At 45.1% G+C, this 25,657-nt stretch overlaps 1 protein-coding gene across 1 annotated transcript in view; it reads right to left on the bottom strand.

Moving 5' to 3' along the window:
• Nucleotides 1-6,578: 6,578 nt before the first annotated feature.
• The window catches only part of ANGEL1 (angel homolog 1), a 25,921-nt gene continuing 6,842 nt past the window's right edge, over nt 6,579-25,657 (bottom strand). The window contains exons 6-10 of the mRNA XM_080809506.1: nt 23,855-23,981; nt 23,434-23,544; nt 10,149-10,218; nt 9,462-9,625; nt 6,579-8,696 (exon numbers count right to left, since the gene is read on the bottom strand). Coding sequence (XP_080665632.1) covers nt 8,536-8,696; nt 9,462-9,625; nt 10,149-10,218; nt 23,434-23,544; nt 23,855-23,981 — 633 coding nt within the window. The 3' untranslated portion in view covers nt 6,579-8,535. The remainder of the gene's footprint in view (nt 8,697-9,461; nt 9,626-10,148; nt 10,219-23,433; nt 23,545-23,854; nt 23,982-25,657) is intronic.

Genomic DNA, 25,657 nt, shown 5'->3' with positions numbered 1-25,657 from the left:
GAGAGATCCCAGGCCCTTACCTGGTCTCCTTGCTTAGTCCAGCTCTGCCTGTTGCTGGAGCTGGGGGGGGGGGGGGGCTCCCTACAGAGGGGCTGGGCTTTGCCAAAGGCCCAGAACTGCACTGGGCTCAGTGTGACTATAGGGACTGAGCCTACCTGGTGGGTCCAGAAATTGTGGCTGGGGATAGAATGGGACACCCAGACCTGGGGCTATCCCCTGGCAGACCCCAAGGGTTGGGAGGAGGCACTGCTACTCCCCCCTTTCTGTTACCTCAGTCCTTGCTGTGAAAAGAAGACCCGATCAGGATGCCTGTGCCTCAGGCCTATCTCCCCTCATTTAGCAGCCCATCTAGGTTTGGGGGTACCAGTGATGATCACGGCTTGTCAGGGAAGAATCTGAACAGCTGGGAGTCTGCACAGCCTGCCTGTCAAGTGTGAGATACCTGGCGGGCGAGTGAGAAGTGGAAAGAAGTTGGCAGGGTTGGGAGAAGGTTCTAGAGGCGGAAGCAACAAGGTGGTGGTCGGACAAGTGTGCAGCTGGACACACAGAGGAGTAGAGCCTGGGGACAGGGGAGTGTAAGTGAGAGAAGGATGTGGGGAGAGTTGAGAATCAGGCTGCTTGGGGAATAGTGAGTTCTCTGCTACTGGCAGTGTCCAAGCAAAGCCTGCATGGCTACTTGTCGGGAAGCTGTAGATTCAGGATTCAGGTGATGGAAGGGCAGCTGGGTATGATGACCGGTAAGGTTTCTTTTCACCAAGAGGCTGTGATTCAGCCAGGGCCTGGGTCCTGGAAAAGGGAGGATCAGAACCAGAGTGGTAAGGTCACACACCCTCAGGACCAGGTGGGGGATCAGAGGGGGGCTGCAGGGCTGGGTGGGCACTGTGGCGGCTGAAGCGGCTACTCCTGCTCCACTGTTCTCAGAGAGGGGCCCTGCCTCGCCAGATAGTCTGATTTTTTTTTTTCTTTTCCCAGAAGCCAGAACTCTGGATTTTTGTGTGAAATATCCTGACTTTTAAATGTTGGCAATCAGTTCAGAAAACTTAAAAACCCAACATGAAAGAGGATGCCAGTTTGTAATCTGAGGTAGTGCTTTGAGGTGGAAATCGTGAAAGTTCTAGGCTTCCCAGGGCAGGCTGGGCCAGGGCAGGGTCCTTGCCACGGAAGCTGCTCGCAGAGAGGGCAGCTGGCCCGTGTCTGTCCTCCTTACTCTCCTTGCAGACCAGAGACCCACTAGGGTCACCAGCAGGGGTGGGGTGGAGACCAGGGAGACAGATGGGGTGAGAGAACCGGAGAGAAGAGGGAGGGAGGGAGACAGGATGGTTTTGCTAATGCGAGTGCCCGTCAGGGAAGCACCGGAGGCTGGCAGCTCTTCACACCAGCAGCTTCGGGCCCGGAGCCAGGCCCAGCAGGAAGCCAGCCGGGCAGTCCCTCAGGTTCCTCAGGATTCACCAGGCCCTGTGGAGGCACCTAACCTGCCCCCGGACTGTACCCGAGCCAGGCCAATTCCAGGGCCGCCGTGACCCCTGACTCACCATCCCATCCCATCCTGGTTCTCAGGGCGTGGGGCGGTGGTCCCCACGTTCCCCACACTGGCCTGAGGCGGAGATGGCTCACTTGGGGAGCTGTGCTGCTGAAAACGAACCAGGCCTTTCCCGGGTCTACATGTGGGTGCCTCGTGCAAGCCACTCATCAGCAGGGGAGGGGACTCAGACACCCCTGTAGACCCCAGGGCTTGAGGGAAGACGTGTGCGAGGGGACTGGGGTCAGGGAGACGGGAGGAAACTGCTCAGCCCACAGGCTCCTTCCCACAGTGGTCTGGGAGAAGGAAGTGGAATGAGGCCCACCCCTCTTGCTGCCTGCAGGAGGGAGCTGATCACCCTGAGCTGGGAGCCCCCAGCACACCCTCTCCTCGCTGAGACCTCGGGCCTGGGAAGGCCACCACAGGATACAGCGGTGCTTTTTAATTTATTTTTAACATTTTCTCCTATGTAGCAAGCCCTCCTCCCCTCCTGAGCGTGTTTACACAGGCTCCGCTCCCCGGGGCTGGCCTGACTGCAGAGTTTCTGGGGGAGGCAGAGGAAGGGACTTTGGGGCCTTAGTCACCATCCTTGGTTTCACCTCATCTTACTTCCTGTGAGGAACAGGGGCCTGGCTCCTGACTCAGGACTGCCTTCTAGCACTCAGTGGGGGCTCCTCTGCCCCCAGGAGTTGCGGGGCTGCTGGCCGAGGAGGCCCCAAGGTGAGGTCAGAAAAAGCTGCTTAATGAAGGGTAGGGGTGGCAATGAGTGCTCCCCAAAGCCCGCCTCCTCGTGCTCAGTGCTAGCTCCCAACACTGGGAAGCTGGGTTTAGAGAGCCTTCCTGCCCACCTAACTGCCAGTCCTCTCCCTCCCATGGCCTCAACACAGTCATGTTCGCCTCACCCATCATGCCAGACCTCATCCTTCCTGGGCATGGACACGTGGGGAGGGTAGCGGCCCCTGGCCGGGGATTCACGAAGCCTGGAGCCCGGGTCCCAAGGAGCAAAAAGGGCCATAAGCCAGCTGTGTCTGTTTTCTGGCCCTCTCTGTCAGCACACGCCCCAATTCCTTCCATCTCGAACTCGACCTTCTGGCTCTGAGAGGGGGTCCAGTTTTGGTCAGCAGCACGCCCAGAGGCCCATGTGTCCATGTGCACCTGGGTCTCCTGCCCAAGTGTCTTTCTGGCTTCGATGCACCAACATCCCCAGGCCCATCCTCTGGCCTTGAACTGCAGGCAAGTGCAAGGCAGGCCAGCATACTGTGTTCTTTGTGCCCGAGCACCCCCGTGCTGAAGACTCCGTTTGCTCCTGCTGAGGAACCAGCTGAAGGATGGGAGGGGGCCCGCCCCAGGCTGGGCAGTCCGCTGTGGTGCTAGCTGCGAGCCCATCAGTGTTGATCCCCTTGCCACATCCTGGTGCTCCTGAGTCCCAAGTTCCCCTTTCTCACGGGTGTGCTTGGCCCAGGGGCCTGGTGATGGGGGCCACCCCTCCCTCAAACTTTGTGTTGGGCTGCCTGTGGGACCAGACTTTGTCCTTCCTGCTCTTTCCGTGTCAGTATTGCTCCCTCCTCTCTCACTTTTATGCCCCTCTCATCGCTGTGCTCACTTTTTTCCTGAAATGAATAAAAGCTCCCCGGCTCCGGATGCACGGGCCGGGCAGAAACCACATGGAAGCCTTGTCTCCTTTCCTGCCGGGGCTGGAGCCCACCCCACCCACCAGTGTCAGCCTCGGTGGCTCCAGGAAGAACCTGGCCAGAAATGAGGGGAGACCCAAACCAGCCAACAGGAAAACTTGAGGCCCCTGCAGTCATCGTGAAACTTCTGGGGTCCCAGACTATCCCCCTTAGCCTGCCTGAGCCACTCTGCTCTTGTTAACCCCAACCTGGGAGATCTTTCCTGCTGGCTGTAAACAAACCCTTCCCCTTCACATGGCCGTCTTGAGCCCCGAGGGCCGGCATCTGGTCCTCCCATCCCGGCTCCCAGCAGTCCCCCAGGGACAGAGGAGGAAGGAGGAGTATTCCCCTAGGAGGAAAGGTTATTTCAGGAAAGCACGGCAACAGGGATCTGAAATCCCTCCTCAGCACGGTTGCCCACAGTCTCAGCACGGAATCCATGGTGGCTACAGCCGACGGTCTGGAGAACACCTCTGGGTCCACCCATCATCCCTGCTCCAGCTCCAAGCCCCTTCCCATGTTTAAGACTAGCCCAACCATGGCAACCGGACTTGCACAGAAATAACTCTTAGGCCCCACAGCCTTAGTTTTCACATGTCCCCTTCTTTCCTCTGCTCTCCTTCCATTCAGCTGAGAGTAACACCTGAACTTGTAAGAAGAGATGGGGTATTGCCTCCTCATTCCAGCCAATTCCCATTAAGTCCTGTGCTAACCAGAAAGGCTCCCTCACTTCCAGGGGTATGGTAGTAAAGCATGGCAGCCAGGAAGGGAGGTGGTCTGTTGGAATCCATGAATGTCTCAGACTGTACTTTATAGAGAGGCAGTTTTGTTCCTTACACGCTCATTTAAGTCCAATTTAAATGATACCCCCCCCAAAAAAAACCCTTCAGTAAAGGTAACCAGAATCTGTGAATAATGTAGATTGTACACCTTTACTGAAAGGCAACATTATACTGTACACATTCAAGTCCAGCTAAAATACCCAGTCAGGGGTCTGTGGGTAGACTACAGTGATATCGCTCATTCACAGTGGGACCCCTAGATTGCTGGTGTACAAATGAGGGGGGTCAGTGCTGGGACCAGAGTCCATCATGAGTTCAGCAGGCTCACTGTGGACACTGCTTAGAATTGACAGGTAAATATCATCATGGACTTCCAGGAGGATCCAGACCCAACTTATGGTGTGTGGAGGTGGAGGGGCACCTCATTTCCTGCTGCCGTGTTTCCTCCAGGCTCTCAGCATGTTCCAGCCTCATTTAGGCACATGACTGATTTGTGTTGGACTTTTGGATGCAGGTGGCATTTCTTGGAGCCCTGAACATGGAGAGGTCAAAATCCCTGTCACCCCCATCTGCCAGTATCTGACCTCTTGACCACCACTCTGGAGGGCAGTGGTGACAAGAAGAGGTGGTCATAGCAAAGACCCACACAAATGGCCCCGACCTGAGCTGCCTGCTAACTCTTAGTGTTTGCCAAGGGGCTAAGGGACCAGCTGCTGAGGTTTGGCAGGTGGTGGAGGTGGGGCACCTCAGATTGGCCAGGGGGACAGCTCTCTGGGGATATGCACTACCTCCAACCTCCAATAAGAAAGGGCTTGGTCATAGGAAAGATGATACCTCCCAGAATTTAAGTGTAGAGGCTCCAGTCTTCTCTCCACAGCTGTGTACAGCCTCAGCAGCAGAGGACCTGAGGAGGCATGGGGCTGAAGGCAGAGTCACCTTAGAAACACATTCGGTTCACACTCTCCTAAAAGGGGTGGAAGCTGGGCCCTACCAGGCTCTCATCTGGCTGGTCCCTGCCTAGAATAGTTTGGTTTCATGCATTTGCTCAGGAAGGGGGAGGCACACCAGGATGAGGCTGGAAGTGTTGGGCTGAAGGTCCTCTCTCTCCTCAGGTGGACACTAGAGGAAGGGGCCCCCTCCGACTCCTGGGAGAAGAGAGGCCACACTGTGCATTATGTACCCAATCAAAAAACAACCCTCCGGTTAGTTGTTACACCAGGGCAAGAACTGGGGAGAAAAACAAAACAAAGTTTAAAGATAAAAGCCAGCAGCTGGCCAGTTGGTGAGTTCCCTTCTCCCAGGCCCACCCGCCATGGGTCTGCCTTACAAGATAACCTGTCTCTCCTACTCCGGGAGAGGCTGTGTTCTGAGGAGTGTGGGGTGTCAAGAGATAAAGCAAAGGAGATCCTCAATTTATCTCTTTGGGAATTGGGCTTCTTCAGATGTAAATAAAGGTAATACATGAACACTGGCACTGCCACCACATGGTGTCGACTGACAGTGGGTGTGGAAGCACTGTTTGAACTTAATAAAAGTCTGTGCAAATGTTACGTGACTCAGGAAAGCCTCCAGGCCAGGAAAGGGGCTCTGAGGATACAACTCAAAGCTTAGAGCTGCAAAATAATGCTTCGCCCACAGGCAAACCATACAGCCAGGCTGGCGAGAACTACCCACCCTCAACGCCTACCAATGATACTCTTCAAGTCTTAGCAACCCTTGCTTGCCAAAGCCCAAACGACACAATTTCAGGTCTGAAAATTCCTCACAAGTGGAAAAGATTATTACTTTAATTCCCATTTCACCAAGATATAAACACAAGAAGGAATGAACTTACCCACAGTCACCAAATGACCAAGCCAACATGACAAGCGGTGTTCCTCATCCCTGGCTGTTTTCTTTTGGCTGAATCCCAGCCCAGGTGGTTCCACAGAAGCACCAGGTAACTTTAAATAATTCAGATTCTCAGAGGCTGATTCAGGCAAGGCAGGAAGCCACACCTAGTTTCAGGGCTTCCCATGGGCATGTGGGCTTCATAGACCTGCTGCAGGAGGCGGCGGGAGGAAGATGAAAGTACCAGCAGAATGAGGCCCAGGAGGTAAACCTTTCCAGCAACAGATGGGCACAGTCCAGCTCTGACTCCAGCATGCAGACAAGATGATCAGAAATAGGCACTGAACAAGAGGCAACCGGCAGGCACACGTCGTGCCTCACGCGGCTGTCGTGGCTTTGACCAGGAAAACGCTGCTCACCCCACGTTCTGTACAGACCCTCCTGAAATGCATGTGGGCCAGGGGAAGGTATGGGAGCAGATGGAATGGGAATGAAAGCAGCTAAAAGAGCTGTTCTCTAGCTTGGTGAGGAGGGAGAAGAGAGCTGGACCCCAACAAAAGGCAAGGAAGGAGGCTTCTTCAGACCCTGTTCCTCGCAGGTCTCGAGCAGCAGGGATAGGTGCCAATTATCACAGGGCGATTACACCTTTCTCGGGCCAACCTTTAGGACCTGACAGTTCCGCCCAGGATCGGTCTCTTCCTCTCGCCCACCTCACTCTCCAGGCCTTCTCTCCCCCATGCCCTTCAGGATCCTAACAAAATGATCAACAATAGGGGGGAAATGGTAAACCTTTATTCCGGAAAAGAGAGCTTAAATGACCACTTAAAACCCCCATTTCATTTCCAAAACAGAAACAAATAAGAAAACAAGAAAAAGATCACCTATAAAACTCCTGCCCTCTGCCATCTTGAGCTGTCTTAAACTGCATTTCCTGGCAGAAGAGAACAGTGATGGGCCACAGTCCTGAAAACCAATAGGGCACCGACTTGAGACCATCTCAGGAGGTGCCCAGGGAGAGACGAACACGATGAACGATGGGTGGGGTGTGGACAGGTGGGCCTGGGGCTCAGACAGGCACATGCCCAGTACCCAGGATACAATGTTCAAAAATATACACGCACATATAAATTCCCCAGTACCTGGGCATGGAAAGCTTATAACCATGAACACAGCAGCAGAATTCAGGCTGGGTCTTTGGCTTTTAAAAAAAGGGGAGAGAACCTCTGGCTAACTGTCCCTAATTCCAGCCTCTCTGCCATTCCCTTCAGTCCCATCCCGGAGGCCAAGCGGGGCAGCAGCAAGGCTAATCTGCAAGGACCAGCAGCTACTCTGAGTTGGGGGAGGTGTGAGGAGCTGCTGGCCCAGGAAGACCCAGGCCACACCCCAGCTATGAAAGATTAAGGCATGCAGGTGATACATGTGGGCAAAGGGCGCCCCGAATAGGCCAGGGTGGCCCTGCTAGGAGGAAAAGCACTGGCAATGAGCAGCTGAGGCCTTGCTGGCCAGAACTAACCCAGCACTGCCACCTCGAATGCTTGGACAGGTTTTACCCAAGGCCACCGTCTATAGAGAGCGTCTGGCCTGAGCCACGCATCAGGCTGTTTTAGGAGAAAATGGACAGGAATAGGGGAAGCAGCGAGGTAAAAAGTGGTGGGAGGAAAGGAACAGTAAACAGCTTCTGAGGAGTGCAGAGAAAGGAGAACAAGTCCCTGAGGTCTTGGGTCCCAGCTGAAGTGTGGCTGCACAGCCTGCCTGCTCTTACCCCCACCAGGCCTCCCAGCCCCCCAGTTCTGCGAGGGGCAGAGTACAGTAAGACAAGAGTTTCCTGAAGGTTCTTTCTTGTCCTTTTAAACCTCAAACTCTTATTTCAGTCCACTGACCCCACACAGGGCTTCACACTTGCACATCTCTCACAGCGGCCTGGAAAAAGGGAAGAGCCCTCGAGAAAGCGTGCCAGGGCTGTGGGAGCTCTGGGTCGGAGGCTCAGAGGCTGCTGGGGCAGGTAGTGCATCCCTGAAGCTGCTGTTACAGGCTATGAGGCCCGTTCATTCCCCGAGGCCAGATGAGGAGTATGGCCTGGGTGGGATGATGAACTCCTCATGAGACACAGAGGATAAAAGGGGAGAAGGGCCCATGCCCCTGCTGCTGCCTGGCAACACACAGCTACCAGGTCATGCTCTCGACCTGTGAAGAGGCCGACAGCCCCAGTGAGGAAAGTGGGCTGGTCGGAGGCAGGCATGGCCGTACAGAGCAGTCCCACCCTGAGAGGACACATGCATGCTACACACCTCACATGTGTGTGCCTGGCAAGAGGGCTGGGCCCAGAGGTCATGAAAGCAGAAAGAAGACTGGGTTAGAAGATACCATCAAGAAACGGCCTGAAAGCAAATAACCAATGAGATCAATAGCTCCCGCAACCCTGGTAATTAAAAATTAAGGGGGAGCACTGGATACATGGAATGAAAGGGGAGCCCCCCCTTCTGCCTCTCCCAGGGCCACTGAGTATGTGGCACAGGATTAGGAAGAGGTTGGGGCAGGGCAGGGACCACAGGCAGAGAACGTGGACAGGCCTGGAGAAAATCTAACCACGGGAAAAGGGAAATAGGGGAAAGGAGGGGAGGGGATGGGATGTAAGTTTCTTGGATCTAAGTTTCCAGAAGCATGGGGTTATTTCCACAGTCTCTGATCCAGTGAGCTCTTCTGGAAGAGAAGCTCTCTTCCCCTGGGAACCCCATCATGGGGCGGTGACTTCCATCCCAAAGCTGGCCAGCAGGCAGAGGTGGTCTGAAGAGCAGAAGGGGTTGGGTAAGCCGTTGGCAGCCCAGAGAATCTCTTCAGAGAGGAGGGAGAGACGGCCCAGAAGCTTGAGAGTCCCATCTTGATATAGCCTGCGATCTGGGGCACAAAGCAGAAGCCAGTGAGAGTGAGAAAGCAGCCGCGGCCACTGCATGGGGTGACTGGGGCCTGTAGGAGCTATGCTTTATGGAGGCTGCATCCTCTTGTCTACCCCGCCCCCCCTTACCTCTCCCAGCTTCCTCTGGCTGAGGTCTCCCTTTCTCAGATACTCTGGGATGTATCACTGAATGAAGCAGGGTGGGTTCAGCGAGACTGTGGCAACCGAAGAATGGGTGCCCAGGCCCAGCATCTCTGAAAAGTTTGGACTTTCCAAGAAAAGCTGGAAATCCAGATTTTCTACATAAAATCTGATTTTTTAAACATAGGGAATCAATTCAAACATTTTAAAAGACATGCTTTAAACAAAACAGCCATGAGGCCAGTAGGCTGCCACACTGTGACTGCTGGTAGAGGGTGAAGAAACAAGAAACAGGGTCTCTAACCTAACCAAGTCCCTCACCAAATGGCTGCCACATTCAAAGTCCACTAACCTCCCGGTGCTCTATTTTTACCTTGTAAATAGAGATAAGGCTGGTTCTGCCCACCTCTCTCTAATGCTGCGAAGATATAAAGAGAAGGGAGGCAAGTGGCCTAATAAGGGAATTATGATGAGGATGACTAGCGCCAGGTAGATACGAAATCTGCTCTTTTGGGAGTCTGGTCCCAGCAGCCCAAGCCATGTGACCAAATGCCTGACCTTCACCATCAGCTGTTCCCAGGGACTTCTGAGGTGGCTTCTATGAACCCAGGATCCACCAGGCTTACCAGTTCTGTTCCCATTCTCGCAGGACTCAGCTGAGAAGAAGATGTAATCCACTGTCGTTCCAAGACCCAACGGCATTGTGGTGACCTCTGGGCGGCCATGCTGGGGCAGGAAATGAGTATATACTGAGGTCAGGTGAAGGCAGTGCTGGATGGTGCCTACAGCCCTGCAGGGATGAAGGGGAAGAGGTCAGTCAACAAACACTATTGATCTTTTCTCAAAGTCACTTCCCTATGGGTTTTACAGTTTTTTAAGGGTCAATCCCAACTAACTCTATCTCAGCAAATTCCTTCCCATGCTAATAAGAGGCAGATGGTCTTAGCTAAAATCAGCCTAGAAACAGACACAATTATACAGTCCCCTGACCTTCCTCACCCCACCCCCACCCCTCTCTCCTCTCATTACCTGGTGAAGTATACCTAATGTACCCTGTCCAGGGGTCAGCAAGTTCTTCTGTGAAGCCTTACCCCCTGAGGAAATGTGCATGGGTTCTTCATCCGCAAGAACCTAGGTGGGTCACCTCTGCCCTCGGCACACCAGCCCTTCCAAAAACTTAGCACGTATTAGGAGAAGAGAGACCTCAGCAAAATTGCCCCCCAAATCAGCCTGAGGAAGGCCAATGAGAATCTCTCTCGTTCACCCAGATGGGGGCTGGAAAGCAGGCTGCAGGGAACCGGAAGGAAGATCACCTGGGGAAGACAGGCTCAGGCTCCAAAGTGTCTTCCTCAAGGACAGACGGGGCCCAGCCAGCAGGTCGCTCTGTAGAAGACCAGAGAGAAGAGATTTTATTATTCCCAGATTGTGAAGCAGGGTCAGAACCTTGGACCCTGGGATCCCTCTCAGATCCTTGACCGGATTGCTCCAAAAGAGGAAAGGGGAAGAGAAGAAGTGATGGGACAAAGAAAACAATGGATCAACACTTTAGGAAGGCAGACAGAGACCTTGACCACAGACATTTCTTCCTTGGCCCAGCACGTTTTTAAATAATTTATTTAAATTTACTCTTTAGAAATAAATTTACTCTTTAGGTAATAGAGTCACATGGTACAAAATTCAAAATGTAGAGAAAAATACCAGTGAAAAGTCTCCCTCCCATTCTGGGACTCCTGCCACTCAATTTCCCTCTCCAGAAGCAACCAATGTTACCAAATCCCTGGTATATTCCTTCGGAGATTTTCTATCACATACCATCTGCTGTGTATGTATATATGTATGTGTAAAATATACATACATATGTATGCACACTATGTAATATGTATGTATACATTCTTAAATACACAAAAATAAGTACACACACACACACACACACACACACACGAAGAAAAAAGATACATAGCTCCAGTATCAGGAAAGAAAGAGGGGGTATTATTACAGATCCCACTGACATTAATAAGTGTTACGGACTGAATGTTTGTGTCTCCCCAAAGTACATTGAAATCCCACCCCCCAGTGAAATGGTATTTGGGAGGTGGGCCTTTGGGAGGTAATTAGGTCATGAGGGTGGAGCCTTTGTGTATTGGATTAATGCCCTTACAAGAGGCTTGGATCCCAGAGAGCTCCCTCACCCTCTTTCTGCCACATGAGGACACGAGAAGTTAGCACTCAACAACTCAGAAGAGGGCCCTCACCAGAACTGGACCATTCTGGCACCCTGATCTTAGACTTCCAGCTCCAGAACTGTGAGAAATAAATTTCTGTTGTTTATAAGCCATCTAGGTTGTGATATTTTGTTATAATAGCCCAAACCAACTAAGACAACAGGGTAAAAAGGATCAACAAAACTGACAAACCCTTGCTAGACTGACCAAAAAAAAAAAAAAAGACCCAAGTTACTAAGTTACTAAGAATGGAAGAAGGGCCACCACTACCAACCCTACAGAAATTTTTAAATTATGAGAATAATATAAACAACTATATACCAACAAATTTGATAACTTAGATGAAATGAACAAATTTCTAAAAAGATACAGGGGCGCCTGGGTGGCTCAGTGGGTTAAAGCCTCTGCCTTCGGCTCAGGTCATGATCCCAGGGTCCTGGGATCGAGCCCCACACAGGGCTCTCTGCTCATCAGGGAGCCTGCTTCCCCCCGCCCTTTGCCAGCCTCTCTGGCTACTTGTGATCTCTCTGTCAAATAAGTAAAAAACAAAATAAAAATAAAAAGACACAAACTATGTAAACTGATTCAAGAAAAAATAGACAATCTGAATAGCCTATAAGCAAGTAAAGAAATTGAATTAATAATTTAAAAAGTTCCCACAGAGAAAAGCCCAGGACTAGATGGCTTTACTGGTTAATTCTGCCAAACATTTAAAGAAGAAGTAATACAGATACTTCATAAACACTTCTAAAAATTAACTCATGCTGTGAGGTGTTACTTAGCTAATCAAAATTAGACAAAAACATCACAAAGAAAACTATAGAATATCCCCTGTGAATATCCATGCAAAATTCCTCAATGACTATGACATTATAATTTATAAGAAATATATATTTGGTCTTGTCCACAGCTCCTGACTCATAGCTCCCCAAATCCTTAGAATTTCTCAAGAGATCAGAGTGATAAAGGTGTCTTTTGTTATATTATGAGGTGACTTTTGGAAATCACCTAAAGATGAGGGCTCGTTACCAGAAGAAACAACCTGTTATTACAGGGTTGGAAATTTCTGTTCCAATTCCCTAAACTTCCTGGGAAGGAAGTGGGCTGGAGCTTGACTCACCAATAGTCAATGATTTAATCAACCCTGCCTGTGTAGCAAAGCCTTCAGAGAGCTTCTGGGCTGGTGACTACATGGAGATTTGGGGAGAATGGGGCCTACAAAGAGCGTGGAAACTTCCCAAATACTTTGTCCTGTGCATCTCTTCCATCTGGCTTGTTCCTGAGTTTTATCCTTTTATAATAAACAGGTAATCTAGTGAGTAAAATGTTTCTCTCAGTTTTGTGAGCCATTACAGCAACTTAATTAAACCCAAGGAAGGAGAGAGTCATGGGAACCTCTGATTTATAACAGCTGGTTGGTCAGAAAGTACGGTTAACAACCTGGACTTCTGACTGGTATCTAAAGTCCAAGCAGGAGGTTGCTGGAAGCACAGGATGGGCTTGTGATTGGTGTCTGAAGTTGGGAAGTGGGGGAAGTCTTACAGGACTGAGCCTTTATTTCACCTGTGCTATTTCTGGGTAGATGGTGTCAGAATTGAATCGAGTATAGACACCCCCCTTCCCCATGTTGAAAATTAAGTCTCAGAACACCAAAACAATATATCAGCAAACCAAATCCAGCAAAATAAAAAATGATTATATACTATAACCATGTACAATTTATCCTAGGAATGTAAGGCTGGTTTAGCATCTGAAAAATCAATTAATGCAATATAGTATATTAATAGATTACTGACAGATAAAAACCACATGATCATCTGAACACACACAGAAAAACCATTTGGCAAAATTCAACACTGCTTTATGGGGGGAAAAGCAACATTAAAAACTAAACACAGAACTTCTTGGGGAGCCTGGGTGGCTCAGTCATTAGACATCTGCCTTTGGCTCAGGTCAAGATCCCAGGGTCCTGGATTGAGCCCTACCATCAGGCTCCTTGCTCAGCAGGAAGTCTGCTTCTCCCTCTCCCACTCCTCCTGCTTGTGTTCCCTCTCTCACTGTCTCTCTCTATCAAATGAATAAATAAAATCTTTGTAAAAAAGAAGAAGAAAACTTCTCCAACCTCATGAAGAGAATCCACAAAAACCCCAGGGCTCACATCCCAGTTAATTCACAACACACTTAAAAGCTCTACCCCTAAGATCAGGAACAAAACAAGGATGTCCACTCTCACCACTCAACTTTAGAGAGGCCTAGCCAGGGCAAACACGGAAGAAAAAGAAATAAAAGGCATCCAGATTAGAAGGGAAGAAGTACTGCTGTTTCTGTTTGCAAGATGACATGATCTCTTATACAGAAACCCTAAGAAATCCACTAAAAAACTATTAGAATAAATGAGTTCTCAAGACTGCAACATAGAAGATCAATATACAAAAACTGCATTTCTATACACTAGCAGTAAAAATCCAAAAATGAAATTAAGAAAACATTTCCACTTACAATATCAAAATGAATAAAATAGTAATAAATTTCACAAAAGTAAAAGACTTACACACTGAAGACTACAAAACATGGAAAGAAATTAAAGATCTAAATAAATGAAAAAACATTGATGTTCACTGATCATAAGATAATATTACTAAAATGGCAATACTGGGGCGCCTGGGTGGCTCAGTGTGTTAAGCCTCTGCCTTCGGCTCAGGTCATGATCTCAGGGTCCTGGGATTGAGCCCCACATCGGGCTCTCTGCTCAGCAGGGAACCTGCTTCTCCCCCCTCCCTCTGCCTGCCTCTCTGCCTACTTGTGATCTCTGTCAAATAAATAAAATATTTAAAAAAATAAAATAAAATGGCAATACCTCCCAAACTGATCTACAGATTTCTAGATCCCTATCAAAATCCCCTAACTAGCTTCTTTGCAGAAACTGACATGCTGATCCTGAAATTCATATAGAAATGAAAGGGACTCAGAATAAACAAAATAACCTTGAAACCCCACCAAGTCATAGGATGTAACTTCTCTATTTCAAACTTATACAAAGCTAAGACAAGACACTGTGGTACTGGCATAAGGATGGACATAAAGTGAATGGAATAGAACCGAGTGTCCAGAAACCTGAAAGGCCGCGTTCAATTAATGTTTCACAAGGGGAGGGCTGACTGGACAATGACGGCTAATAGATACAGGGTTCCTTTCGGGAGGGATGAAAATGTTCTACAATTAGATTGTGGTGATGTATACACAATTCTGAATAGAATAAAAGTCAATGGCTTGCACACTTTAAATGGGTAGATTTTATGATATATGAGTTTCATCACAGGAAAGCTGTTTTTTTTAAAAAAAAAAGGGTAAAGAAACGTTATGGACAATTTCATGTCAAGTAATTTAATAATTCAGATTAAACAGAATATTCCTTTATATACTTTACATTTTCCCTGTTGATTTTTTCTTTTTTGTTGGCATTATAAATAGGGTCTTTTTTTTTTCATTATTATCTCTTAACAAGTATATTCTTATTTTTATCCACAAATACTATTTATTGTTTTTCTGTATATTCATATTATACCAGCTACTTTCCAGAATTATCTCAATGCCTGTAATAGCTGTTAGTTGATTCTCTTGGGTTACCAGTTATCTAACAACATGAGCAAGTAATTAGCCCCTCCCCTCCATGTTGTTACTTTGTTTTCCCACCCACAGTTCTGTTTCTCTATCTATTGGCTGGCATCTTTGAATATGGCTGAAAAACAAGAGTGGCCATCTTTGTCCTATTCCTGACTTTGACAGGAATGCTATTGCAGTGTCTTCTTTAAGCCAGATGCTGATACGTGGAGCTGAGTAAGTGCTGTGGTTTGGTTTCGTTTTTTAATTTGCAGGCATGCAGTGGCTTCCCTCCCCTCCTCCTGCCCCTCACCTCTATGGCACATTGTTGCCAACATGCACTCTGACAGACCAAGATCATTCTCAAAGATTAGGTGGGTTCCATTCCAGACCATGACGGTAAAGTAAATATCCCAATAAAGCCAGTCAACTGAATTTTTTGGCTTTCCCAATGCATACAAAAGTTATGTTTATACCATAATGTAGTCTCCTAGGAGTGTAGTAGCACTGTGTCTAAAAAAAAATGTACATACCTTAATGTAAAAATATTTGCTAAAAAATACTAACCATCACCCGAACGTAATCTTTTTGCTGGTGGAGGGTCTTGCCTCAGTATGGATGGCTGCTGACTAAGGAGGGTGGTGGTAATAAATGGTTTCTCTGTAGCATGTGATGCTGTTTGACAGCATTCTGCCCAGAGAACTTCTTTCAACATTGGCATCAATCCTCTCATACCTGGACCCTGCCTTTTCAACTAAGTTTATATAATATTCTAAATCCTTTGGGGGCACCGAGGTGGCTCAATTAAGCATCCGACTCTTGGTTTCAGCTCAAGTCATGATCTCAGGGTCCTGGGAATCCCCACTCAGCAGGGAGTTGGCTTGTCCCTCTCCCCCCACACCCCACTCATGCTCTAATAAATAAATAAAATCTTTAAAAAAAGAAAAAAGAAGCAACTCCTCATAAGTTCAAGTTTTATCCTGAGATTGCAGCTATTCAGTCCCATCCCCAGGCTCCACGGCGCTTCCGGTCATCTTCCTGTTTCCCCCACATCTGCTGTTACATCCTCCACCGAAGTCATGAACCCCTCGCAGTCATCCCTGACAGCTGGAATCAACTTCTTCCAAACTCTTGTTAATTAATGTTGGCATCCGACCTCTACTCAGGAGTCACAAATGTTCTTAGATGCATCTGGAGTAAGGAATCCTTTCCAGAAGGTTTCAATTCACTGTGCCCAGATCCATCAGAGGAACAACTATCTGCAGAAGCTATAGCCTTACAAAATGTATTTCTTCAATAATAAAACTTGAAAGTCAAAATCCTTCCTTGGTCCATGGGCTTCACAATGCATAGTATGTTAACAGGCATGCAAACAATGTTAACCTCCTTGAACATGTGCATCAGAGTCTTGGGTGACCAGGTGCATTGTCAATGAACAATAATACTTTGAAAGGAATCTTTTTTTCTGGGCAGTAGGTTTCAACAGAGGGCTTAAAATATTTAGCATATCCTGTTGTAAACAGATGTGCTCTCTCAGCCAGGCTTTGCTGTCCCACTGAGAGAGCATAGGCAGCTCATAGATTTAGCCTAATTCTGAAGGGCCCTAGGATTTTTGGAATGGTGAATGAGCACTGGCTTCAACTTAAAGTCACCGTCTGTGTTAGCCCCTAACAAGAGAGTCAGCCTATCCTTTGAAGCTTTGAAGCCAGGCATTGACTTCTCCTCTCTAGCTATGAAAGTCCCAGACGGCATCTTCCTTCGACAGACGGCTGTTCTGTCTACACTAAAAATCCATTACGTGTAGCCACCGTCATTCATTATTTTCACTGGATCTTCTGGATAACTTCCTGCTTCACCTTGTACTTTGACGTTATGGAGATGGCCTCGTTCCCTAAACAGTATGAACCAACTCCTGAAGCTTCAGGCTTTTCTTCTGCACTTCCCTCACCTCTAAGCCTTCCCAGAATTGAAGAGAGTTAGGGCCTTGCTCTGGACTAGGCTTTGGCTTAAGGAAATGTGGCTAAACGGATCTTCCATCTAGACCACCAAACTTTCTCCATATCAGCAGTAAGGCTGTTTTGCTTTCTTATCATTCATGTGATCACTGGAGTAGCACTTTTCATCTCTTTCAAGAACTTTTTCTTTGCATTCACAGCTTGGCTCACTGTTTAGGGCAGGAAGCCTAGCTATTGCCTGTCTCACTAAGCTTAATCATTTCTAGCTTTTGATTTAGTGGGAGAGATGTGACTCTTCCTTTCACTTGAACACTTAGAGGCCATTGTAGGGTTACTAATTGGCCTAACTTCAATATTGTTTTGTCTCACGGAACAGGGAGGCCTAAGAAGAGGGCGAGAGAAAGACAGGGGAATGGCTGATCGGTGGAGCCATCAGAACACACGAAACATTTGATGATTAAGTTTGCCATCTTACATGGGTGTGGCTCATGACCCTCCAAAACAATTCTTATAATATCAAAGATCACCAATCACCATAACAGATATAATAATAATGAAAAAGTTTGAAATATTGCGAGAATAACCAAAATGTGACAGATACAAAGTGAACAAACGGTGTTGGAAAAATTGCGCTAATAGACTTGCTCAGTGTAAGCCTGCCCCAAACCTTCAATTTGTAAAAAATATAATGTCTGCAAAGCACAATAAAGTGAACCACAATAAAACAAGGTATGCCTGTATCTAGTTTTTCCTTAATTTAAGGGGGGTCTTTTAAAAAGAATCTAGAATAGATGTTGATTTTTTAACAGTCTCTTGGACATCTAGAGGATACACTTTGTATATTTTAATAGATTTCATATATATTAGTATGTTAAGTTACATGAATAGAATTCCCAATATCAAACAATCTTTGTATTTCTGATATACTCCATTTGGTCATGATATACTGCTCTTTCAATGTGCTGCTAGATTGTTTCCAGATCTTCTATTTAAATTTTTTTGCATCAGCATTTGTAAGTGGAGAATTTTAGTGTTGATAGTTTTTTCTGTATAACTGTTGTCAGATATCAGGGTCAAAATACTTGTTGCATAAAAATAATCAGCTCCTTTCTTCCTCTGTGCACTGTAATAATTTAAGTAGTAATGGAATTACAAGTTCTTTGAAGGTTTGATGACATTCTCCAATCAATCTGAGTCTGGCGTTTTTGTAGGACTACATCTCTGAGAACTTCATGTATTTCTTCCCTACTTAGATTCTCTCTCTCCTCTGTAACCAACTTTACTAAAATACATTTTCTAAAATTAATATACGCCATCTAAATTTCACTCAGGTGGGAAAAGAACCCCCTTATAATCCTATTAATTATTCTGCATCTGGATACGTTCCTTTGTTCCTTCCCTGCCCTTCAAAATAGGTTAGATAAAGGGCCTAATTGACAGCTGTCTTTTTGCCCAAACAGCAAACTCCTAGAGTTTATTAGTTCCATTATTTTTATGTTTTCTAAATTATTCCCATTTGTATCTTCTGTTTTCTTTCAACTTATTTGTTCTTTTTTTTCTAACTTCTTAAGTTGAATGTGTAATTTACTTACTTTTATCTTGTCTTATCTATTCATGTAATTCTGTGATTCTAAATATTCCATATAATTTCATGAACTTTTTGCTGAACAGTTTTAGCTATATCCCACAAATACATGGGACTTTCATTATTATTATCTTCTAGACATTCTGCAATTTTAGCTTAAATTTCACCTTTGACTCAAAAGTTGTTTGACGTTTTCTAGATAACCAGATGATAATGTTTTCTTTTTTATTTCTAATTTCTATTTTTACTGCATGTGTAATCAAAGAAAGGCTGTATGACTTCTACTGTTTGAGATTTATTGAGGGTTTTCTGGTGGTCTAATTCTTAAGAATTTCCAATGAATACTTAAAAAGATGTCTTTGCTCCACTTTCAGTATTCAGAGTTTGATAGGCATCAATCAGATTTACCATATACATGTTATTGCAGTCTTCCATATTCTTAGTGATCTTTTTTCTACTTGATCTGTTGTGGGCTAAATTAAATTAAATTAAATTAAAAATTAAATTAAATTAAATTAAAACCCTTTACTGTTAGTTATTTTCTGAATACTGTTCCTTGTGAAGCCTGCACTTTCACTTGATGATTGTTGATGTAATGTTATTGGAAGCTTAAATATTTATAATGCTAATATCTTCATTTTGAGTTGTGTCCTTTACATTATGATACACAAGAAAAATCTCAGTGAGCAACAGGATACTAAAACTCGTTTCCCTCAACACGAGGTTCTGTCCAAGCCACACTGTGTACAAACAGCCTTGTTCTAGCAGTCACACGCGTGCCCTACCAGGCCAGATGAGTACATGGGCCATAGCTGCCTCTACCAGAGCTGCGGTCAAACAAGAAAGCTCTTCCGCAAGTGCTTGGGAAGAGGATAAACTGTATTCTGGCATGGGCCAGTGGAGAAGCTCTATTCAGAATTTTCCTGGTTAGAAAACTGATCAGACAGCTTTTGTCTGTGGCCATCTGGTCAGTTTGTAAATAAATAGTGGGTTACAAAAATCATCTATTAGCCATTGGTTTTTCTATAATGTACTTTATTGGGCACATGGTTTGTTGGTTATTTGTTAAAAGACCCGAAGGTCCAGAGTTCAATGGAAACAGGCAAGTGGTCATGAGAAAGAAAATCAGTAACCCTCTTTCAGGATCTTTAAGACCATACTGGAAAGAAGAAATCATTAGTAATTGAAAATATTTATAAGAAGGGGACTTAAAATTTGGATTCCCTTCTTACGAAATATTTCCCCACGAAGGGAGTCGGGGAGAGTGAGAATCACGATGTTTTTATTGCACAAGCCAGGCAATGCAGCGTTCTCCAGTGCAGTGCAATGTCAGCCATCCTGACCTAGCACTGCAGCTCCTTTTGCACCTCACATGCTGCCTGTTAAATCAGTGTCACGGTCAAGTTGGAAAGTTCTGATGTGCACTGGTGGGCTGCATGACTCTAGTATTAGACTGGAAATATTATTTAGTTACCACATCTAAACACATCTTCTAGAAAGAAAGATCACATATGGTCTTATTGCACTTAAGTCTTTCTACTCATGGTCTAAAAATGGTGGCACATTTTTACATTTGGAGTCTTTAAAAGACATTCATGAGATAAATACTTTTCCAAAGAAGACATACAGATGGCCAACAAAAACATGAAAAGATGCTCAATATCACTATTCATCAGGGAAATACAAATCAAAGCCACGATGAGCTATCACTTCGTATCAGAATGTAGTCAGAATGGCTAGTATCAAAAAGACAAGAACAAGTGTTGAAAAGAATGTGGAGAAAAGGGAACCCTTGTGCACTGTGCAGTAGTGGGTTGCATGACTCTAGTAGTAGACTAGAAATATTATTTGTTAACACATCGAAACACATCTTCTAGATAAGAGATCACATATATGATCTCCTCATTATACTTAAGACTTTCTATTCATGGTGGGAATATAAACCAGTAACTGCGGAAAACAGTATGAAAGGTCCTCAAAAAATTAAAAAGAGAAATACCATATGACCTAGTAACTCCACTTCTGGATAATTACCCAAAGAAAACAAAAACACCATTTCAAAAAGATACAGGCACCCCAATGTTTACTGGAGCCTCATTTACACTAGCACAGATATGGAAGCAGCCCTAGTGTCCATCAACAGATGAATGGATGAAGAACATAGAATTTATGTACACACACACACACGGAATATTACTCAGCCATAAAAAAGAATGAAATCTTGCCATTTGTGACAACATAGGTGGACCTGGAGGGCATTATAAGTGAAATAACTTAGAGAAAGACAAATACCATATAATTTCATTTGCATGTGAAATCTAAAAATCAAAACAAAGAACAAAATAGAAACAGACTCATAAATACAGAGAACAAACCAGTGGTTGACAGAGGGGAGGAGGTAAAGGAGAGGCAAAATAGGTGAAGGAGGTTAAGAGGTACAAAATTCCAGTTATAAAGTAAGTAAATCATAGGTATGAAAAGTGCAGTGTAGGGAACAGAGTAATATTGTAATAATTTTGTACAGTGATAGATGGTAACTACACTTATGGTGGATCAGTGTGTTTACCCAAATTTAATCTCAATTTTGAAAATACTGCTAATTATTTTGCACTGCTAGTGAATTGGATATTTTCCCCCTACATAATGATCTACTCTCAAAGTGATCACAGTATATGTTTTAAAAGTTTCATTTTGTTATTAAATTGAAATGCTTGTTTTATGTTTCAAGTACAATACTGTTTCATTTTGGTTTTTAATAACGTAATCTTCTTAACATGAAATGTGGGGTCCTACTACTGTCTTAACTTCAGGATTTTGTAATTCTAAAGCACTAAGTCACTGCTTCCCTGCCTGAGCCCACTTAATACCAGCAGCTCTCTCAGTTCCTGGAGCATGATAGCTGCTTGATGCATGGGGGTCATTACCATTATCACTATGGCTAGAGCTACGTAACAGATTTAACTTCACAATAAAAAAAAATAATAATAAAGCCACTGAAATGTCTGCTTTGTGCAAAATGCCAATTCAAATTAAATTCCTACAAGAAAAAATAAATTCATTGCTTATCACCAGGCCTTCTAATACAGTCATGGCTTGGTTATTTTAGGTTGTTCTCACAGTTTGGTCAAGAAGAGCTTTTGGTTGAGTATGAAATCTTGAATCATACCTTCCTTCCTTGAAGCCTTGTTCTCCTGTCTTCTAGAGTTGGATGATAATGTTAAGAAATCTGAAGCCAACCTGGTTATTTTTACCCTTAAGAGCAGCCCAATCTTTTTGGTTCAAGTGCCCAAAGGATTCTTTTGTCTCTGGCTTCTAGTAACTTCAGTAAGATATCTTATTGTTGATTCTCCTATGTCATTTACTACTGAAACATGGTACTTTCTCTCAATTTGAAGACTCAAATCTTTTAACTTTGGGAAAATTTTTCCTTGAATCATACTTTTACACATTTCTTTTGTGCCATTATATTGGTTTTCTTCTCTGTGAACTCCAACTTTGCATATGTTAAGAGTCTCCTGATCTTCCACTACTATCATTTCTAATTCCTGTTATCTCTTACGTCCTTTTTATTTTGCTTTTTCTTTCATGGCCTCTGTCTCTTAGTCTGTTTTCAGCGGTCTCTATTCCAATTCCTTCTTATGCTGTACCAATTTTGTCTTCATTTTATGTGACTTTTAAACTTTTTATTCTTTCCTGGCTCTGCAGCTTCCATTTCAACTGCCGATGTCTTGCAATGTGCCTGGACTTATTTTATAAAGGCAATTATTGTTGTACTCTTATTTTATAAAGGCAATTGCTTCACTTTTTTATTCATGGGAAAATAATCATAATCTTTCATATGCTGCATGACAACAATTTTTATCTTTGAGGTAAGCATTCTTTATCTGCCTTTTGTTTTTCCTGTTCCTTCTGCTTTCTTTCTTGCAATATTCTAGCACAGCTCGCATGCTGGTTCCTTTTAAGGAGCCTGGCTTTGAATTATTGAGATTTTTCTGTACCAGCTATTTGCACAGCTTCTCTGAGGGAAGAACTGGGTATGCATTCCAAGTAACAGGAATATTCCTGATGACACAGGGTTGTATATGAGTCCTTTTAATCTTTACTTCTCCCCAGCCAAAAGTGATATGCAGCTCTATAAGTATTTCATCACCCCTCCTGCCACTCAGACTGCTTAATGCAAATAGGGCTTGATTCCTTGATCAGGCTTTTCTCCAGTGCCTATTAAGACCAAAGCAGGGGGGCGCCTGGGTGGCTCAGTGGGTTGGGCCGCTGCCTTCGGCTCAGGTCATGATCTCAGGGTCCTGGGATCGAGTCCCGCATCGGGCTCTCTGCTCAGCGGGGAGCCTGCCTCTCTGCCTGCCTCTCTGCCTGCCTCTCTGCCTGCCTCTCTGCCTACTTGTGATCTCTCTCTGTCAAATAAATAAATGGAATCTTTAAAAAAAAAAAAAAAAAAAAAAAAAAAAAAAAAAAAAAAAGACCAAAGCAGGTTCAGAGAATCTTCCTATCACAACCTGTGCATACTATTCTTGCTGATGAAACAAGGAATTTTAATTTTGTGCCTTAAGGTACACTCCGCACTTTGGAGAAATGTGCTGCGCCAGCTTTTGTTGAGATCTACACAGACCCCAGATACGTCCTTCCATACTTCCCCCAGCACACCTGCACGGCCTCCGGTGCTTCCCGCAGCCATTCTACCTACGCTGTGATCCACATTTTCAGATACATTCAAGTCTCCTAGTTTTCTCAAAGATGGAGTTTGCATTGCTTTTTTCCAATTTCCTTGCTGCTCTGGAATGGTTTCAGAGACAAGAAGGGGAAAATGTCAAACATACTATGCCATGTCCGATCTGGGAGTTCTCAGTAGAAGTAACTTTTTATCACAAGCAGGACCACTGTCACCTTACGACTTTCAAACCCTGTCATGAACATCTCCCCTATCTGCTGTACACACATTGGCCACTAGCTCCTTAAGCCTAAAAAGGTTACATGGCTCATTCAAGGTCTCAGACATGATTGGAACTCAAGTCTCCTGATTCCTGGTCCGTGTTCTCACTATGCTGCACATCTATGCCTGCATCTGGATGCAGAACTCCACTGACCTTCCTTCTAAGCATGCTTATTACCAGAAGCTGACCTTAAGAATTATACCTACAAAAAGACTAAGAAACCACGTAACTGACAAATATCAGGGATAAGGAGGAAAGAAGGCTGAGAAAACAAGCTTAGTGTCCATTACCTGGCTTAGTATCTGTCACTCCTTCCATAAGAACCAGTCCGACTGGTCGCTGACAGGCAATGTCGCAGAAACGGAATTGCAGCAGGAAGTCTCGGCTATACTTCAGTCTCTCTGCAAACCAGGAAAAGCCACACAGTGAGAGAAAGGAAGAGAAGCCACATGCTGAAGCAGCCTTAATACCAAGAAGCTTCCAGGATAGGGACACAGAGGAAGCCTGGCTCTGAAGACAAGCTGATTTCCAACAGATAGGATTTAAAGTCGTCCATTTCACTGGGAGGTCACGAGGAGGACAGCGGGAAAAACAAAGGAACTTGCTAAGAGAATTGAGGGAATTACATTTTCTCTTGTCACTGAAATATACCAGCTTTCTCCCAAAATGGGCACAGAGGCATAGCCAACCAAGAATGTGGCGCAGGCTCACCTGCTCTCTTGGGGTGACAGGAGGAGAAATATTGACAGCAGTCAGTGATGCCCAGGGAGCTGGGCCAGAGTGGGGCCTGCAGCTTCCTCTGGTAAAGCTGATGGGAGAAGTCTTCCTGTCCAGACACCTAGAAGGAAAGAGCAGGTGGGAATGACGATACAAAGATGGAAAAAGAAAATAGCTCATGATTTGGGACATGCAGACACACACACACACACAATCACATGCTGTATACACAATATAAGCAAAACACGTCAGTTTCAGGGGAAGTTGTTAAAAATAAGACGCTAATTAAAACTTATTTTTAAAAAACCAAAAGCACTGAAATGTCCACAAAGCAGAAAGGAAGGCTAAGATAATAAGGTATGTGAGTCAAAGGAATAGAACTGTATGAACATACGGTCCCCTAAATTTCACCTCAGAAAAATCTACATGAGTCTCCACAGGGAATATCAACTTTCAGGGGCTTTAATTTGCAGTGGGAAAAAGTTTTATCTTGATCTTTGGATCTTCTGGATCAAGGTCTAGCATCTTAAGTCCATCATGAGGAAACTGCAGGGTCAAACCAAATGGGAAATGCACCAAGAACTTTACCGTATCTACATCACCATCCTCGGTCAAAGCCAATGAGCAGCCTGGGAATGGACAGAATTTAGTAGGGAAACATTGGGTAGTATCAGTCATCTGCATATCTCTACCCTGTGTAGCAAAGTTCCCTTTATTTGGTCTAACAACAACAAATATTTGAATGCCAGCTATGTGCAAGACACTAGCTAAGTGTTAGGGAAAGCGCAATGATAGATACAGTCAATCTGCCCTTGAAGGACTTAAATTTTCAATGCCGTCTCAAGTAAAACAGACTGAAGATTTAATGGTCACTTTCTAGCTGTGTAACTTTAGGCAAGTTATTTAACCACAGGGGTCAATATCCTCCACCATAAAATGGAATAATAATATCACCTACAATTAAGAATCTTGATAATAACAACTGATGGCTGACTGCTTCCTTTGAAGCAGGAACCGGAAAATGCGTTCTTGTATTTGATCTGCCAAATAACAACAAAAACCCCCTCTGAAATGGGTCCCATTGTATCCCTAGTGTATAGATGAGGCACATGGGGCTTAAGGAAGTTAAGTAACTTGCACAAGATAGCAGAACAGGGATTGGAACTCAGGACTATCTGGCTCTTAATCATGATGCCTAATGGCGCTGGTCACATGGTAGGCACTTAGTAAATTCTTTTTCCCATTCTCTGAGCTCCTTGATTATAGCACTTTCTGGCAAGATAAGACCTTTATCTGCACACATGGGAACCAGGACATTGCTGGCACTTGCGTAACCTTATTAAAATAAATGCCCAGAGTGCTCAACAGTAACGCAGCCATTTTTGTGTTCTTTCTCCACTGTGCCTTGCCAAAAGCTAAGTGATAAAATGGACAGCAGTGGCCAAACAGAGGAACAGGGAGATTAAGTGACATATGAAGAAATCACCACAAGCTGAATGTCTATCAGCAGTGCTAAATGGAATAAAATTATGAGATATCTATGCTACCAACATTCAGCAGTTAAAAGGAATGAGATAGATCCACATATACACTGAGTGAAAAAAAACCAAGCTACAGAATGAAACATACAGTAATGGGTTTACAAACACACACATAGTAGATCATATATCAGCTCTCAGAAGCAATCACAGCACAGTATTGGAGGGAAAACGCTCTGGGATCCTGATTCCACCACTAGCTACCTGCATGGCCTAGAGCCGCAAACCGCCAAACTTCTCTATACCTTAGTTTCCTCAC

Source organism: Martes martes, assembly GCF_963455335.1.
Source record: "Martes martes genome assembly, chromosome: 7".
Lineage (NCBI taxonomy): Eukaryota > Metazoa > Chordata > Mammalia > Carnivora > Mustelidae > Martes > Martes martes.
Note: the sequence above shows the minus strand (reverse complement) of the source record. Positions and strands in the feature narration are given on the sequence as shown.